The sequence below is a fragment of the Podarcis pityusensis genome (assembly GCF_964106645.2).
Source record: "Podarcis pityusensis genome assembly, chromosome: 15".
In the NCBI taxonomy this organism is placed as follows: Eukaryota; Metazoa; Chordata; class Lepidosauria; order Squamata; family Lacertidae; genus Podarcis; species Podarcis pityusensis.
In genome coordinates this window covers 2,015,873-2,034,209 of record NC_138040.1, presented here as the reverse complement: position 1 = coordinate 2,034,209, position 18,337 = coordinate 2,015,873, and the positions used below count along the sequence as shown (strand labels likewise).

Sequence of the window (18,337 nt, the reverse complement as noted above, 5' to 3'; positions counted from 1 at the left end):
CGGCATATCCCTGAATCCCTCTCGCCATCCTGGGGCCTGGAATTTCTGAGGTTACCGGAGCGTCCTGCCCACGCCCCTATTCTGGGAGAAAACGACAGGAACAAAGGTGCCCCGGGAAAGTTTGAGAACAAACACAGGAAAGGCTTATTCAGGTCTGGCAGGTGGGATTCTGCTTCCAGTAAAGCCCAGGATGGCGATGCTCTGGGTGGAAGCATGCGATATCCCCAACCAAAGGGTCCTCCTCCTCCTCTTTTTCAAGCTGTGTAAACACTGGGCTACTGAAATGTTTGAGCTCGCCTGGTGCCAAGGCACGTCTCGCGAGGCTGCGCCGGCTGATGAGTCAGCAGCTCTGGGGCTTTTCCCACCCTCCCTCCTCTGGCCGGATGCACAGGCCAGGCATCAGTCAGCAGTTTTACGTAAGAAGACGACGTACCTTTTCAGCCCTGACCCTCTCTGCGGAATCAAAAGTCGATAGAGGAATGTTCCCCCTCTTCTCTTGTAACACGAGAACCCCTGGAGATCTCACAAAGCTGAATGTTGGAAGAAAAGAAAGTCCTTTTCTCGCGCGGCAGCTAGTTGAACTGTGGAACTCCCTACTGCAGGGAGCCAACTTGGATGGCTTTGAAAGAGGATTGGACAAATTCCTGGAGGAGAGGGGAGGGCTATTGATGGCTGCTGGCCAGAATGGCTCTGCTCTGCCCTCCACAGTCAGAGGCAGCGATGCTTCTGAATCCCAGTTGCTGGAAGCCGCAGGAGGGGAGAGGACTCGGGTCCTGCTTGCCATTTTCCCATTGGGGCATCTGGTTGGCCAACTTAGAGAACAGGATGCTGGACTGGTTGGGACATTGGCCTGATCCATCAGGTGTCTTCTGGGGTTCCCTTTCCCCTTTTCTGACACTCCCGTTTCCCAGCCAGGAGCCCTGGGTTCTTTGCCCAATACTGTTCACTCCACCCCCCCACCCCCTGCTCCATTTGCGCACCCTGCCCTGTTCTTGACGTGATTTGATTTCCCCCACCCTGTCTTCTCCCTTTGTGCAGGGTTCAGAGTGGAATGCCTCCAATCTGGAAGATCTGCAGAATAGAGGGTAAGTCCCAGAACATGGCCATGATGAAATGTCCTTCATCCCACCCAGCAGAGAGCAAAAAACCAGTGACGGCCCCCCAGTTCCACTTGGTTGCTGGGGGGGGTGTCTTCAGACCAAGGCAGGGATAGCCAGGGTGGTGCCCTACAGACTATTGGGAGTCCAATGACATCTGGGAGGACTCAGTTTGGGAGCCATTTCCTTCTCTGTGGCCTGTCTCGCCACTCTAGGAATCAGCTCTATCACTTTAACCCTTTGGCTGCAGACCCACAGCCCTCCATGTGCCGCTGAAATCTGACTCCCATCATCCCTGGCATTTGACCGTGGTGCCTGCAGGGGCTGCTGGGAGTTGGAAGTCCATCAGCATCTGTAGGGTCCCATGTTGGCCGCTGTGGACCAAAACAACAGTCAGGGGTCTGATGGCCATGTGTTGGGGATTTATGAGCTGTGAGGGTGGGGTTAGATTACCCTTGGGGGTCTCTTAGACTCTACCACTCTACCATTCTATGATTCTTAGACATTTCTTAGGGGTGAGAAGGAATTGCCTCACCCCTGGTTTTTATTTTATTTATTTTGCTAAACCTCAAGGGCTTCTTTCTTGTCAACTTTGTCCCTTGTTTTGGAAACACAACGGGGTGGGGTGGAGTGGGGGGTGTCTAACACCTCCCCCCTAAACCAGCCTTATTGCCCTTTTGGCTTCAGGGTGCGGTACATTCTGAACGTCACCCGAGAAATCGACAACTTCTTCCCTGGCGTCTTTGAGTACCACAACATCCGTGTTTACGACGAGGAGGCAACAGATCTCCTGGCTTACTGGAACGACACCTACAAATTCATCTCCAAAGCAAAGCAAGTTCCCTTTTTATCTTAATATTAAAAGCGTGTCCACATCCATATAGCATGTGGGCCTGTATCTAAAGATATCGGGTTGTATCCATTGCTAGACTTACAGTCTTCTTCTTTGGTGAGCACTTGTAGCCGAGTAAGATTGTCTTCCATATATGGCATTTATTGATTCCGCCTGTGAAACACTCTCTCCCCAGCAAAGCCGTTTGAGTGATGGGAACTTGGGTAACCCTCTCCCCCTCCCTTTCCCTTTATCATCTTGCAGGAAGAACGGATCCAAGTGCCTGGTTCACTGCAAGATGGGGGTCAGCCGGTCGGCCTCCACGGTGATTGCCTACGCCATGAAGGAGTACGGCTGGAACCTCGACCGGGCCTACGACTACGTGAAGGAGCGCCGGACCGTCACCAAGCCCAACCCCAGCTTCATGCGGCAGCTAGAGGAGTATCAGGGCATCCTCCTGGCCAGGTGAGTCCAAAACAGCCAAGACTACACCTCAGCATCCCTGACTATGGGCAACTGGGAGCCAGAGGGTGTTTCATGGAATGCCAGCATCTGGCTGCTTCTGAATTTCAGCTTTCACACACAGAAATGATATAAATCCTTGCTCTCTTCGATGCAAAGTTCAGGAAACTTTTGGAGCTGCATTAGCGCGCGCTCTCTCTCTCTCTCTCTCTCTGTGTGTGTGTGTAAAAAAAGAGGGGGCATTTTGGAAGAGCACAAACGCATAGTTTTTAGCTTAGTTGAATATCTTTTTACCTCCCTTTTCTGCAAAAAAAAGTGGGGAGAAATCAAAGCATTTTTTTTAATGGGATAAATTGCCAAAAAAATATGTTGGGATGCAGTGAAATCAGTTGTGATGAAAACAAAGTCAGTAAGAACTGTTGGTCATTGAAACCGATGGGGGAACTTGGGGTGGGGGGGTGACCCCAGCAGGAATGAATTAAAACTTAGGTCATCCTTTTAAAAAGCTTTTTAGCTGTGTGCACTGTGTGTGTGTGTGTGTGTGTGTGTGTGTGTGTGTGTGTGTGTGTTTCCCCCACAACCTGCTTCCCCCAAACAACAAAACAACTTTGCTTTCTGGCTGGCTTTCGAGGGGCCTGTGTGTGTGTTTGTTTGTTTGTTTGTTTGTTTGTGTATTGCAGATTCCCACCCACCCACCCCCCGCACGGCTTCCCCTTCCCCACCTTCTCAAGTTCCTTTTCTTATGCAAAACCAAAGGGGTTGTTTTTGTAACGAGAGACCCCCATCATCTGATTGGGAAAAGATGTCTCAATATGTCATGTGTCTGTGTTTTCCTTCTCCCCCCCCCCCCTTCCAACTGTACACATGTGTGTCCTCGGGTGACCTCCAGTGAGCGGAAAGAGAGAGAGACGGCTTGTCCTGCCAGAGGGATCCCAGCTCACTGCCACGTGGTTCCCAGGTGGCTTTGCTGTGGATGTCGGGCCGTTTGAAAAAAGTGTGTGTGCGTGTGTGTTTGGGTGGCACATGGCAAGGGGGGGGCGGCGGCTAGCAGCAGGTTATCTGCACCGGCCCAAACTTCTTAATGTTTGGGAGGTGCTTGCAATGCAGATTCTACAGGGCCCATCGCAGAATCCCATCCAAAACAAACAAAACCCCAATACTTGGCAGTTGCTATAAACCAAATTTCAAACATTCAAAGCCCTTTGCGCACAGTTATCTCGGCCGTGATCCTTGCGACAAGCCTGCAAAACAGGCCTGGGATCCTTGAGATGCATTCAACTATGCTCTACTCAAGAGTAGACCTGTTGGAGTTAATGGGCCACAATCAGTTGTGCCTGTTCTGTTCAGTGGGTCTACTCTTAGTAGGACTAAACATTCAAATAAAAGCTTATCTCCCTATTGCACACTGCGGTTGAGGTGTAGAAAACGAGTGGTTCCGAGGCTCACCAAAGTTTTCCTGAGCATTTTTATGACGGGATCCTGATCTGGACAAAGGGGTTTATTAATATGCACTTTTGAAATCTGTGTTAGGCAATGTCAAATTTGCTCCAAGAGGCACAGGGGAGGGCTACCGATGGCTAAATTCTTCCTCCACAGGCAGAAATGCTTCTGAATACCAGCTGCTGGAAACCACAGGAGGGGAGAGTGTTGCTCTTGTGCTTGAATCCTGCTTGTGGGTTTCCCATGGGCATCTGGTTGGCTACTATGAGAACAGGATGCTGGACTAGATGGGCTACTGGCCTGATCCAGCAGGCTCTTCTTATGTTCTTAATGCCCTTTCCCCACCACCACCAGCACCCCAAAAAAAAGCAAAAACAGCAGGTGGCTGTTTCTTCTTCAAATCATTGAAGTCAAGGAGGTGCTGGCATGGCAAAATGGTTAGGTGTAGCAGTATTTGGGCAAACACCATTCCTAACAACAACAACAACAACAACAACAACAACAACAACAACAACTTATTATTTATACCCCACCCATCTGGCTGGGTTTCCCCAGCCACTCTGGGCAGCTTTCAACAGAACACTAAAATACAATAACCTATTAAACATTAAAAGCTTCCCTAAACAGGGCTGCCTTCAGATGTCTTCTAAAAGTTTGGTAGTTGTTTTTCTCTTTGACATCTGGCGGGAGGGCGTTCTACAGGGCGGGTGCCACCACCAAGAAGGCCTCTTCCTGCTTCCCTGTAACCTAGCTTCTCGCAATGAGGGAACTGCCAGAAGGCCCTCGGAACTGGACCTCAGTGTCTGGGCTGGATGATGGAGGTGGAGATGCTCCTTCAGGTAAGCCGAGGCCGTTCAGGGCTTTCAAGGTCAGCACCAACACTTTGAATTGTGCTCGGAAACGTACTGGGAGCCAATGTAGGTCTTTCAGGACCGGTGTTATATGGTCTTGGCAGCTGCTCCCAGTCACCAGTCTAGCTGCCACATTCTGGATTAGTTGTAGTTTCTGGGTCACCTTCCCAGGGATGGTTCCTTGTAATCTAAATAGCGAACAGGGGACGCTGCCTTCAAACCACAAAGGTGAATAGCGTAGAGGAACCTGACTTCCGGATATTTAGCAAAGACCCACCAAGTCCGACATCCTGTTCTCACAGTGGTCAGCCAGATGCCCCAGTGCGAAGCCCCCCAAAGCAGTCCCTTTCCCCCCAACTCATGTTCCCCAGCAAGTGATAATCAAAGTTTATTTGTTTATTTCACAAAATGTGTGATTGTATTAAAAAAAACCCTCAAAAGTGGTTTACAGAAAAACCAACAAAATCAATTAAAAAGATTAGCAGCCATAATTTAAGGCCAATACATGCAGAAAGTCATCAGCTGCCTCCACAGCAATTCGATCACAAATCTGCAAGAGTGGAATATCGTGTTTTGGGGTTCTTTCAGGATTTAATATGTCACCTGTCAGTATTCATGACCTGTGTGGGGTGTGCATGCATGCTTTAGTTATCAAGAAGCACTGATCTGGTTGTTGCAGATTGTAGAGGCTGCTTTGAGCACCCAAATGGTAATTATGGTAAATATAATTGTGCTCTTATGAGAGGCAATATGTGGCTATTACAATGAGCAGCTGTTGACCAGCAGCTAAAAGTACTGTAGTCCAGAGAAACCTCCTTGACCCCTGCCTTGCGGCCTTGTTTACCATCGCTGCCCACCCCGGGGCAGATCATTTGCTGATTCACATTCATATGATTAGCTCTTGGGTTTCAGATCCTGACTCTGCAGGGAAGGTTGTGGTTCTTGGGTTACACCTTTGCCAGGTGTGAGAGTGAGCTGTGGGGCCAGGGGGTTTTCCAACAGCAACTGCTTTTTGATACACTGTCAAGCCACATTCCCTCCCACTAGCAAGATCCTTCTATTCTCTTGGACCTCCTTCCTCCCAAAACTCCCTGTCTCTTTTTTCCCTGCGCAAGTTGTGGGTTTTTCCTTAGAAACCTAGCAAGAACTTCACAATAGACTGGCTGCTGGGTCAGACCAGTGACTCATGCCAGCCGAGCATCCTGTTCTGGCAGTGACCAGCCAGGTGTCCTGACGGGAAGCCCCAAAGCAGGAGCTGAGCGAAACAGCAACAGTCATCCCGTTTGTGATTCCCAGCAGCTGATATTCAGAGGCATAGGGCCTCCCACGGTAGAAGCAGATTGTAGCCACCTTGGCTAGTAACATTTGATAGACTTATCGTCCCAAGAATTTGTCTAAGCCCCTTTAAAAGCCATCCACGTTGGTGGTAGTGTTATTATAATTAATTAATTAAATTTGTGAACCTGCGGGTCTCAGGGTGGTCACAAAATCACAAAATGCATAATAAAAACAAAAACAACCCAATAATCTCCCAAAGAAAACCATTTTAAAAGGGCATGGAATGTCAAATCAGCCCAAGGTCTGGTTGAAGAGGAATGCTTTTGTCTGGTGCCTAAAGGTACATAATGAAGGTGCCAGGCAAACTTCCCTGGGAAGAGCATTCCACAAATGGGGAGCCACTGCAGAAAAGGCCCCGTTCTTGTGTTGCTGTTCTCTGGACCTCTCGGACGCACTGTGAATAATTCCATCCTTTTCTCTGTCCTGAATCCTTTTGTCTGATGTTCTGGTATTATGGGAGAGGGAGAAAACATTGCATGTACTTCTATCAACTCCCCTTATTTGCCTTTACTTCTAACTCTAAAGCCCCGGATATTTATAACTTCGGTATTTCTCAACAACCCTGCCACAGTTAAAGTGGAAGTGATCCCGATTCTTGTGCCCCTGAGAACATGCCACCTACTGGTGGTGGCCCTTGGAGGAGTGCGGCCTGCTTGGCACGCCCCCCCCCCCCCCCTTCGTCACCTCTCGCATGGCTACATCAGGAGGGCTGCTACCCTCTCTGGAGCGCAGCTTGCACTGAGAAGGGGAAGACGGAAGCAGCATCCCTGGCTCTCTGGCTTTGGACGGAGTCCGTGCTCCCTCTAGGGGCCAGAGCTTGTAAGCTGTGGAGCAGACGGCACAAAACACCCTCAGCAGCCAGGCTGCTGCCCTTCTTCTCATCAGCTGCAACAACATGTTTTTGTTCCCTGGAAGAGAGCTGCCCTCCGTGTCCCCGGTGGCAGCGGCACGATTCTGGGAACAGGTGGCCGAGCAGGAACAAAACCAGCATCTGACCAGAGACGGCAAGCGCCTGACTTGAGCATTGTGGTTGCAGAGCCCCTTTGCAGGGCAAAAAAAACAACCCTCCCTCCTCCTGGATCCCAACCCAATAGTCTATATTAGAGCTTGAGAGCTGTTCCAACAGAATTGTGCAAGTCTGGTCCTCTGTCCGTCATCAGAGTTCAAGGGCACTTTTCCAGTCAGGCAGAAACACTCAAGGAGGGGAGTGCCAAGCAGGGGCAGTAAGGAGGGGTGGCCTGGGGAGAGTCCTGAAGGCCAGATGGAGAGGGCTGCAGGGCCGCATTCAGCCCCCAGCCCTGAGGACCCCCCCCCTTTAATAGACACTGTTGATTTGTATGATACAGTGGAATCGCATGACTCTTGAGTCCTGGCTCTGCTTCCAGGAAGGGTGCTGTCAGCAGCAGGGGACCAGCTGTTCTCCAGAGTCCTCTTCCCAGCTCAGCAGGTGTCCCTGCTTTTGCACAGAGTGAATCAACACTGGCAATTTGCATAATTCACAGAGGCCCCTTCATTCTTTGGGACAGAACTCTGGTTGTTTTGGGGGACCAGGAGAGCCGATCGCGGGCTAACCACATCTCAAACACAGCGCTTCCGTCCCCTCTCGCGAACTCTCCCCATGCTGCCTTTTCCCCTTTGTGCCTTTTGTCTGAGCGGCTTTCGAACCCAGTGCTGATTCTCTCCCCCTATCTCCTTCCCCGCAGTAAGCAGCGGCACAACAAGCTGTGGCGCTCGCACTCTGACAGCGACCTCTCCGACCACCACGAGCCCATGGGCAAGTCTGGGATGGAGGTTAGCAAGAAGGAGATCACCACGTCGGCGGACCAGATCTCGGAGAGCAAGACCTCCTGCGGCCACCACCATGTGCCCATGTCTCCTGGGCCCATGACCGCTGGTCCGCACACGGAACACTTGTGCCATCTGGGCGCCGATGCCGCCGGGAACTTGTGCAGCATTGAGCGGGTGGTGCAGCTGGAGATCACCACGAGAGACTTCAATACTGAGCAGATGGAGGACAAGCTGAACTTGAACAACATCAACGGGTGCTCCTCTGGCTGCTGCTTGGACGACTCAAAGTTCCCCCTGGATAATTGCAATGCCTCGGATGCCTTGCTGCAGCAGCGAGAGGCCTTGGGGGCAGCGGCAGAGTTCCCGGACTTGGCAGTGGACGACTTGGAGAAGGACGCCCTCAAGCAAGGAGACGGGAACATCCACCTGGTGCCCATGGAAGAGCTGGAGTCTTGCATGCAGGACGTCTCCAACCACAACTCGCCCAGCCCCCCTCCTGTGACCTCCTTGCCGGAGGAGGCGGACTTTGGCGCCGACCGGATCGACTTTTTCAGCGCCTTGGAGAAGTTTGTGGAGCTCTCTCAGGACAGCCGGCCACGGACTTGTTCCCACTCCAGGACAGAGGATCAGGGGGGCGGGAGGAATGGTCTCTCCAAAGTGTCGGGGCTGGAGCTGTCGCCCTCCAACCCCACAGAAGATGCTCAAGGAAGCAACTCCTCGGACAACTCGCCGCAGCCGTCCGAGGGGTCCTCGGTGGAGGAGGAGCGGCTGAAGGTACGCGAGGCGGGCGGTGCTTTTCTGCTGTGTGTTTTGAAAATAGGAGCCCCTGCCAGAAGAGTCAAATATTGGGAGTGCAAGAGGGGGGTGAGGGAGCAAACGACATCAAGGCACGGAAAGATCAGAATATTTATGGGGCTGGAACTAAGGCGAAGTGACCATTGAAGTGACTCACTCAGAGGCCATTGAAGTAGGGGGATTTCGGAGGGGAGTAGCTCACAGATCTCAGCAATGCTCTCCCCAATTCCTCATGCTACTGTCTGCCAAGTTTTAAGGTGTCCAGAATGACTTTGATGGGGCATTGTGAGGCTTCTGAATGTGGCAGCCAGCAGGGTGAGGAGCCCTGGGGACGCAGCGATGGAAGTTGGGCCCTACCCTCAGAATCCCATGCCATTTGTTTCCCCCTCCAAGTTAGAAAGGTGGTGAACTACAGAATATTTTGTCAAAACGCTTGCTGAATGCTGGGAGCATTTTATTTGTAAAATTCTAACCCATTCTTCTTCTCTTTAAAGCTCTCTGAACCGAGCCGTTCAGGCGGCCTGACTCGTTCTCACTCTGAAAACGCCATCTCTGTGAAAGACATCATCACCGAGATCGAATCGATCCGCCAGGGGGCAGGGCAGGGACAGGCGAAGACGGACGCCTTGAACAATCCGGTCCTGGTGTCGAAGAGAAACACAGTCCATGAGCTCCCTGCCGAGTCAGCCTGGGAAAGCAAGCCTCGAAAAGCCGAGCCGGGCGAAGGCAGTGGCTCGGTCCCGAAGGAGGCGGCTAGCGAGCCTTTGAAACTGGATCGAGAAGCCGCTTCAGCCCAGCCGGTGCCTTCTTGTAAGCTGGATGTAGAAGACGGCAGCAACTCGGGAGAAGACTCTGCAGAGGGCCATCCGAACCCCGGGCCCAAATGGTGTCCTGGATCAGTACGGCGTGCCACCCTGGAGTTTGAGGAGCGCCTGCGGCAAGAGCAGGAGCTGCAACACTCTACACCTGTTGTCCTGCTACCCATCCGGAAGAACTCCAGGATCGAATCCTCAGCAGTAGCTGACCCCGCAGCGAAGGGGAAGCACGAAGAGCCATCTCTCGAGCCGGCCCAGTTGTCTGGGGAGAAGGTAGCCTCAAGAGCTGGGGGCGCAGAGACTGGGGCTGGTTTGGAACAGCCCCCCGAAATGCCGCCGGCGTCTTCTCCCCCACGAGATGGCCTGTTGGCAGAGCTGGAGGGGTTGGCCAGAGAGCACCGCGTGGTGGTTTCTCTGGAAATCCCGGACAGCCTCCCTGCCCCTGGCCTTCTGCTTCCAAAAAGGATTGAAATCATAGAGTACACCCAGGCGGTCAGGTTGCCCAGCCCCACTGGGCGGGAAAGGGGCCACACGCGAGATGACTCGGAGGAAACCAAGATGGCCACCACCTCGTTGGCAGTGGACGAAAACTGCAACGCTGCTTTGTGTTCCCAGAATCCCCTGGGAGCCTTGCCCAAGCCAGGGCCTTCCGAGCCAGAGAGCAAAGACTTTAAGAAGCCCATTTTTACCTTGGGTAGCCCTGGGGAAGATGCTGTCAGAGGACCGGCCGACATGCGCACCTCTCCTCCTGCAAGTCGGGCAAGGTGCCCCCTGCCGCCACCCTCCAATCGCCAGCCCTTCGTTTGCTTGCAGGGGGTCACTCAGGACAGCACAAGCACCGACCCTGAGCCAGCCCCTCTGGGGGGATATGCTGGCAACGGACAGTTTGCCTTTGAGGAGAGGGGAGGTGCTCTGCGCCGGAGGAGCGAGGGCGCTTTGACACACTGGAGCCCAGAGGACTATGACCTACGCACTCATAAGGTGGGCACGGGTGCCAACACTGTGGGGGCTGCTGCCACACCTCTCCTTCGCTACGGCCTTCCTCACAGCTCCAGCAGTGACCACATCAGAGACCTGAGGGGGGACACCGTGAGGCAGTGGGCAAAGGACCTTGAGGCCCGGGTCCAGCAAGCAGGCCTCACGCTCCCTTCTCAGATGAAGCGCTCATCGTCACTGGCGAAGCTGGGCGGCCTGAACTTGTCAAAAGACGATTTGCCCTCGGGGAACCCCTTCCCTTCCAGCGCCAGGCCAGCCGCTCTGGAATCACTCCGGGGCCCCTCCGGCCACGGGGAAGCACTCTCGCAGGGCGGCCTAGCTTTGCCAACGCCAGAACCTGCCCCATTGTCGTTGCCCGCCCCCCAGCCCACGGCGCATTTTGTCGAGCAGCTCAAGATGGCGGCCGAGTCCATCGCCCTCAGCAGCCCCGTGGAGAGGCCTCTTGCGCAGTATGCCAAAGAGTTCAGCCTAGCCCAGCAGCTTCCGGGTGCGAAATTGACTAGCCCCCTAGAGGCCCCGCTGCCAGGGCTGGCGACGACGCCCCACCCGCCCCACTGGTTGGCTGTGCTTCCCCGGCCCCAGCATGGTAGAACTCGACCGCCCAGAAGGCTGAGAAAGGCAAATGACAGGAAACGAACAACCAACCCTTTGTACAACACCATGTGAACTCCAGCCCTCTCTCCCCCCCCTCTCCTCCCCCCACAGCAACTTGACTTATTTTGCAACACCCTCGTCGTGTTTTCTCCAAATGGGGCAGATGTAATATATATTGAAACATGCACTTTATTGGTTTAATTTTTATATGTTCGTTATTTTTACTGTTTCTGTTGCATGTGGGTTTTGAGGTGGCTGGTTTTCATGGTTCTCCCCATCCCACCCCCTGTGCAAATGACTGCAAGATCACATTTTTTCCCCCTTAATTTAAAAAAAAAAAAATGTTTTAAACCCTTAACAAACCTCAACATTTAAATTTTTTTTATTTTTATTTTTTGGTCTTAAAAGAACACCCCTCCTTTAAAACAAAAGAGAGAAGGGAAGAAAAATATCTGAAATGCTCTCTTTCATTGGGCCAAAAGAAAGATGCGCTTTTATTGTTTTAAAAGAATTACAGATTTTGTGGGAGATGCGATTGCAGAAGGAAGAAAGGAAGACAGTTAGGAGGGAAAGGAAGACCATTGGGAGGGAAAGGAAGACCATTGGGAGTGAGGGGTGTTCTCTTAAAACAAACTTCATTCTTTTTTAGGGGTTTAGCCCTTTCATTACTTGAATAAAGCTGTGGGCCTTTTCAAGAATATGGCCATATCATCTGTTTCCTTTCTCCTCTTCCACCCCAGCCCCCCTTCTTGGTTCCCCTTCCTCCTCCTTCCCCAGTCCTGAAGTTGCCTGGCCTTCTCTCCCTGCTCTGATACAATCCAGAAGCTGACTAGTTTATACAAATATATACCCCCACCCTTTGTGTTCTTCTCCATCATTCCCTGGCGCTTCTTGCGGAAAGGCTTGTGTCTCTTACATTGTACATAACAGTGCTCATGTAGATAACTCATTGGGGGGGGGGGGGCAGCGGCATCTTTTCGTTTTGGTCCCAGAGGAAAGGGGCGATGTGGCATCTCTTCTGCAAACTGGAAAATGGATTTGCCTATTTAACATCGTTTTCTCTGCGGTTAACCAGTGGCAAATCTGCAAACACTTTCTGGAACGGGCTTAACTCCTTTTCCCTTTTCTCTGACACTTGCCTCTCTTCCGTTATTTCTTTCTTTAAAAGGTGATTATTTCTGTCAGCTTGTGCCAAATGTATGCATGTTTCTCTCTCTCTGAAAAGCAAAGAAAACCTTCAGCTTGCATGATCCTCTTGTTCCCAATGCGTTGTCTACAAGGCACAACTGTCCGGTGTTTTAGCAAGGACATCTGTTGGCCCTGCGCGCCAATGCACTCCCCGTCTTGCGCACACGTGTGCCGTTACATTTTATTTTTTCTGGAGATCAGGGTTTCGGGTTTTTTAAATGTCCTCAGTAACACGCCCCAGTTGTGCTGAGTTCTGTGGTGCGCCAAGACCTCGTGTGTCAAACTGTGGTCCCAAACTAGCGTCTCTAAATTTCCATGTTTTTATGGAGAAGTCTTTTGACACCTCCCATCTTCTGATGCACCCAGGAATCTTTGCAGGAATAGAATAATAACCCTGCTTCCTAATGAGAAAGAAGCAGGCCGTTTTAACCCCTTCTCTTAGGAGAACACGCTGGCGAATGCTGCACTATAGGAGAATATCATGAAAAGATATATTTTGGGGGGGGGGCTGCTTTCCCACAAGCCTCCGTCAGGTAAGAGAGAAAGGAGACCCCTAAAACTAGCCAGGGGAACTTGTTGCCAGTCAAATATCCCTTCCAAAGTGGAAAGTGGCTGCTATCATCACTGCATGTTGACATTTGCCTTGCTTCTTTTTTTAAGCCTCAGCAAAGATGGATGCTTCTCAAATGTGAGAGAATCGTCTGTGACTAAATTCCAGGCGGATTTACTTTATTTTTTTCAGACCTCACAGGGGTGTTGAGGAGTGTGTGCCTGCCTCCCTCTTAGACTTCCTCTTCCTCGTCCCCTTTCCCCACTGCAGGTCCAGGCCTCTTGTGAACTTTGCAAAACGGAGGGTGCTGTAAGCGTAAGATGTTTTGCCCTGATCTTTTGCTGAGCAATTCTCCCGGAAATCGGGCTTTGTGTGTTGTTTTTTTGCAAAGTGTCTTTCTGATGACTTCTCTGCCAGAGCCCCAAGTCGGACTAGGAGCTGTTTTACCTTCCATTGCTTTCAGAATCCAGGGTTGGCAATGAGGCCTCTTCCGGAAGCCAAATCTGTGCCTTCTATCTCATCTCTGCCAGGGGTTTTGTTGTTGTTGTTGGGGGGTATCCCCCCATCTCTGTCCCCCTCTTAATATTAAACCCCTGCTCTTCAACTTTGCACTCCGTGACCGATCCCAAAATGCCACGTTTATCAAAACTGGATTTCTGAAATGTATCGTAGCTGTTGGCGAGTTTTGTTCTTCTGTATGCAGATCTGCTTGTGGGAAGAAAAACAACTATACCACTGGTTCAAAGCATGGCTGTTTGTTTGTTTCTCTGTTTTAGAAAAAAAAGGGTATTTTCATTCTTACTCCAGTGTATAAAGTTGATGTTTTCTTTCAGGGCGTCTTCCCCTCTTTCTCCTCCCCCCCCCCATTTTTCCGGGGGTGGGGTGGGGTTGCCCTGTGAATGTCAAAAATGTTCAGCATCATCTCAGCAGCAACTCTCCCCTCTCCCAGTTTCCAGCTCTTTGACCTAGCTGTATACTGTGAGCTTTTGTTGAGCCTTGCACAAAGAGAGGGGTGTGGAGATCTGGGTGGGTGTTTCTGTGAGTGTGTGTGTGTGTTTTGGGTCCTTGCTGATTCTGTATGTGGACAAAACAGATCTATATAAATATATATAATATTTTCTGTACCATGCCTTCAGCTGAGTCTTTATCCCCGTCCCTGTATCTCCCAGTGTCAGCTGGCTCTCTCTTTCTCTCTCTCTGTGTGTGTGTCAAACCCACCTGGCTTGTAAGAGAATGATTTCACCCTAAACCGCGAAACTGGCAAACCACCACTCCTTTTGTTTATTTTCTTTAAATTGGCAGGATGGGAGTTCTGTCTTCCTTCGATGCCTCTCCCCTTTCTGGGGGCTTTGCTTTTTCCTCCCCCCCAACCAAACAACTCAGCCTTGGATGGATCTCTCCCCCATCCACAAAAAGTTGCCATCTCGACACGCCTGTCCAGAGCCAAAGGGCTAAAGGTGGGGGGAATCACTCCGCTTAACTCTCCAAGTCGCCATTAGATGCCCCCTTTGGAGTGATGCTACTCCCCCCCCCCCAATGGCTTGTGTTGGAGAATATCCCTTCAAACCTCAAAGGAGGCCACCAAACAGGGGAGATCCACTCACACACACCTGCCACTTTCTTGATTTCCCAGCCCAGGATAAACTCCGGCTGTTGAAATGGGCTGTGCCTACTGGAATAGCAAGCCCTGTTGTGGAATCAAAATATCCATGTTTCGCACTGATAGCAGGCCTTGGTGCCTTTTTTGGGGGGTGGGGGAGCTGTCTTCAAGGCTGTCTCAGCCACTTCCGGTTGAGAATTTGGCAAGAGCGTTGTGGCCTCTTGTCTTGATCCATCTCTCTCTCTAAATGCAGCCCTGTCCTACGGTGATTGTGGCTGTGGAGTCTTTCGCAAATTTGGAGCCCTCCTGCAATGTCTTGGGGAGAAACACCTCCTTTTATCGCTGGTCTTCTTTTCTTTCTTTCTTTTTTACATATCCTCCCCCTGCCCCTTGACCTTTGCTCTCCACCCACCCAAGAGTGGCTTGTACCATAGACTTTTGCCCGACAAAGGTGTTCGGCTGTTTTTAAATGTGAACTACTGCGTTTTCAGGGTGCGGATTCAACGTTCTTGTTACTGAATAAATTTTTATTTTGAGAATTGAGCGTGTCTTGTCTGAATCAGGTTGCGGGGGGGGGGGGTTCATCAGTGGGCCACAAAGGAAAGTCAGGAGCCTGGGTCAGCAGCAGCAGGGGCAGGCCCCTTAAAATTGCAGGTCCACCTACCGTATTTTTCGCTCTGTAAGACGCACCAGACCACAAGACGCACCTAGTTTTTGGAGGAGAAAAACAAGGAAAAAAATATTCTGAATCTCAGAAGCCAGAACAGCAAGAGGGATCGCTGCGCAGTGAAAGCAGCAATCCCTCTTGCTGTTCTGGCTTCTGGGATAGCTGCGCAGCTTGCATTCGCTCCATAAGATGCACACACATTTCCCCTTACTTTTTAGGAGGGAAAAAGTGACCACATCAGCGAGGTCGAGGGGGGGGGTCTTGTCGTCTGGGCAGCCCAGGACCCCCAAACTTGTGTCCTGGAGAGGTCACGTTGGTGCTGCTAGTGAAGCCGTCTTACTCCCCACCCACCCACCCCAGGTACACTCCATTGTCTCTTGAGACAGATAGATGCCAACAACAGCTATTCTGAGAGATCAGTTGGGTTAGCCTTGAAATACTTGCATTCATAGAATCGGAGTGGCTAAGAAGTGTAACAAATGGGGGGGGGGGTTTGCTCCTTTTTTACTTGCACTTACTCTTGTGCAATAAGTGTTTTACACAGCAGCCATCTTCCTGTCAACGTACTCGAGGCAGTTGGCATCATTTTACAAGCCGTCCCAGGGTACAGCTCTCCACATTGGGGGAGGGGATGGATTCCATGCTAGGGAGCGTAAAATCATAGAATTTTAGAGTTGGAAGGCATCCATGAGGATCAACTAGTCCAGTGATGGCCAAGCTCGCCAGCTGTTTGGGGACTACAGTTCCCATCATCCCTGACCACTGCTTCTGTTAGCTAGGGATGATGGGAGTTGTAGTCCCAAAACAGCTGGAGGGCCAAGTTTGGCCATTGATCCCCTGCAACGCAGGAATTGCAGCTGAGGAATCTCAGGCAGGTAGCTATTCAACCTCTGTTTAACACCTCCAGTGGAGGAGAGTCCACTGATTAGGAAAGGGACTGAATTTTAAAATAAAATAAAAAATGGGAATAAATGACTGCTTGCCACATCTCAAAAAAAGGATTCCGCTGAGCTGGGAAAATGTGTAACCAAAAATGATAGCAACCTCCCCTTGCAAAGACAAGTTTGTTTATTATTCCCTTCCCCCATTTTTTTACACACACCTGCTTTCACACGAGAAACCAAATTTTGTTTTCAGAAACAATGGAACAGTGGGCAGGGGATTGCTGAGGATATTCTCTGCATCCCTGGGCAGGAAGGAGCTGCTGGGTGCTAACATATTGCTTTTGAAGGAGGAGACTCTTGAGAGTCCCATGGACTGCAAGAAGATCAAACCTCTCCATTCTGAAGGAGATCAGCCCTGAGTGCTCACTGGAAGGACAGATCATGGGTAGGCAAACTAAGGCCCGGGGGCCAGATCTGGCCCAATTGCCTTCTAAATCCGGCCCACAGACAGTCCGGGAATCAGCATGTTTTTACATGAGTAGAATGTGTCCTTTTATTTAAAATGCATCTCTGGGTTATTTGTGGGGCATAGGAATTCGTTCATTTTCCCCCAAAAAAATCTAGTCTGGCCCCCCCACAAGGTCTGAGGGACAGTGGACAGGCCCCCTGCTGAAAAAATCTGCTGACCCCTAGGACAGATCCTGAAGCTGAGGCTCCAAGACTTTGGCCACCTCAGGAGAAGAGAAGACTCCCTGGAAAAGACCCTGATGTTGGGAAAGATGGAGGGCACAAGGAGAAGGGGACGCCAGAGGACGAGATGGTTGGACAGTGTTCTCAAAGCTACGAACATGAGTTTGACCAAACTGCGGGAGGCAGTGGAAGACAGGAGTGCCTGGCGTGCTCTGGTCCAGGGAGCCATGAAGAGTCGGACACGACTAAACAACAAAGCAACCAATCTGTATTTGGTTTATGCAATAGCAAAGGGTGTCCAGCAGAGGGCCTGCAGTCTAGAACTACGCTCCATGACATCATAGTACAGGGGGTCCTAAACCTTTTCGCGGCCCTGCACCCTTGGTTCCATAAACACGCTCCCAGTCCTCCTTACCCTACCCTTTAAAAAGCATTATTCGTAACAAGGGACACGGGTGGCGCTGTGGGTTAAACCACAGAGCCTAGAACTTGCCGATCAGAAGGTCAGTGGTTTGAATCCCTGCGATGGGGTGAGCGCCCGTTGCTCGGTCCCTGCTCCTGCCAAGCTAGCAGTTCGAAAGGACATTAAAGTGCAAGTAGATCAATAGGTACCACTCCGGCGGGAAGGTAAACAGCGTTTCCGTGCGCTGCTCTGGCTCACCAGAAGCAGCTTAGTCCTGCTGGCCACATGACCTGGAAGCTGTACGCCGGCTCCCTCAGCCAATAAAGCGAGATGAGCGCCACAACCCCAGAGTGGGCTACGACCGGACCTAACAGTCAGGGGTCCCTTTACCTTTACCTTTTACCTTGCCCAACCCACTAAGGCAGATAATAGCACAAAATTCAAAACAGACACAGCCGATTGCATTGTTTTACACGTTTATTCAAAATCCAGTTAAAACTATTTAGTTTAATGGTTACTGGCGCCCGTCTGTCCCGGGAGGCAATGGAGAAGTTCGCCTTTGGGAGTGAAGTCAAAACTGTTGGCAGGTTGCAGCGCCTGCTGTGGCTCTAGAGACCAATGCGGGAGAGACAAGTTTTGTTGCCGCTTTCCACAAAGAACATGGGGGGAATCCGTTAGGCAAAATTTGTCTGGGGGCTTTTCTTGGGGATAAGAAGAGGAACCCCCAATACCACCAGCACCCCCCCATCAAAACACAATACAGGGGTAATTCAGGTTACAGTCACTTCAGGTTACAGACACTTCAGGTTACAGACTCCGCTAACACAGAAATAGTAACAGATAGGTAGCCGTGTTGGTCTGCCATAGTCAAAATAAAAAAAATCCTTCCAGTAGCACCTTTAAGACCAACTAAGTTAGTTCTTGGTCCTTCAGCTCTCTATATTGGACAAACAGGCCAAACCTTACGCCAAAGAATAAATGGACATAAATCTGACATCAAGAATCACAAAACAGAGAAACCAGTAGGAGAACACTTTAATCTCCCAGGACATTCTATACAAGATCTCAAAGTAGCTGTTTTACTACAAAGGAATTTCAGAAATAGACTGGAAAGAGAAGCTGCTGAATTGCAACTCATTACCAAACTTAAAACCATGGAGAAACCTGGTTTGAACAAAGACATTGGATTCTTATCCCATTATACATGACTAAGCCATTTCTCACCTTCTCACCCCTTGCCTTTTCCTGTAAGACCCATTACAGTCGTTAAGAGTCGTCAGCAGGCTCATCCCAGCTATCTGCCAATCTCCCATTCCCACCACCCTTCTGAGTAATACCCCTCCCCAC

General features: G+C 50.8%; 1 protein-coding gene across 5 annotated transcripts in view; it reads left to right on the top strand.

Moving 5' to 3' along the window:
* The window catches only part of SSH2 (slingshot protein phosphatase 2), a 123,646-nt gene extending 108,761 nt beyond the window's left edge, over positions 1-14,885 (top strand). For 3 of the 5 annotated variants that reach the window (XM_080982786.1, XM_080982784.1, XM_080982787.1), the window contains 5 exons: positions 1,039-1,085; positions 1,785-1,931; positions 2,194-2,394; positions 7,724-8,582; positions 9,098-14,885. In XM_080982786.1, coding sequence (XP_080838912.1) covers positions 1,039-1,085; positions 1,785-1,931; positions 2,194-2,394; positions 7,724-8,582; positions 9,098-11,080 — 3,237 coding nt within the window. In that variant the 3' untranslated portion in view covers positions 11,081-14,885. Of the gene's footprint in view, positions 1-1,038; positions 1,086-1,784; positions 1,936-2,193; positions 2,395-7,723; positions 8,583-9,097 lie in introns of all 5 variants that reach the window. The other 2 variants (XM_080982785.1, XM_080982783.1) reach the window with 1 other exon arrangement.
* The last annotated feature ends 3,452 nt before the right edge of the window (positions 14,886-18,337 follow it).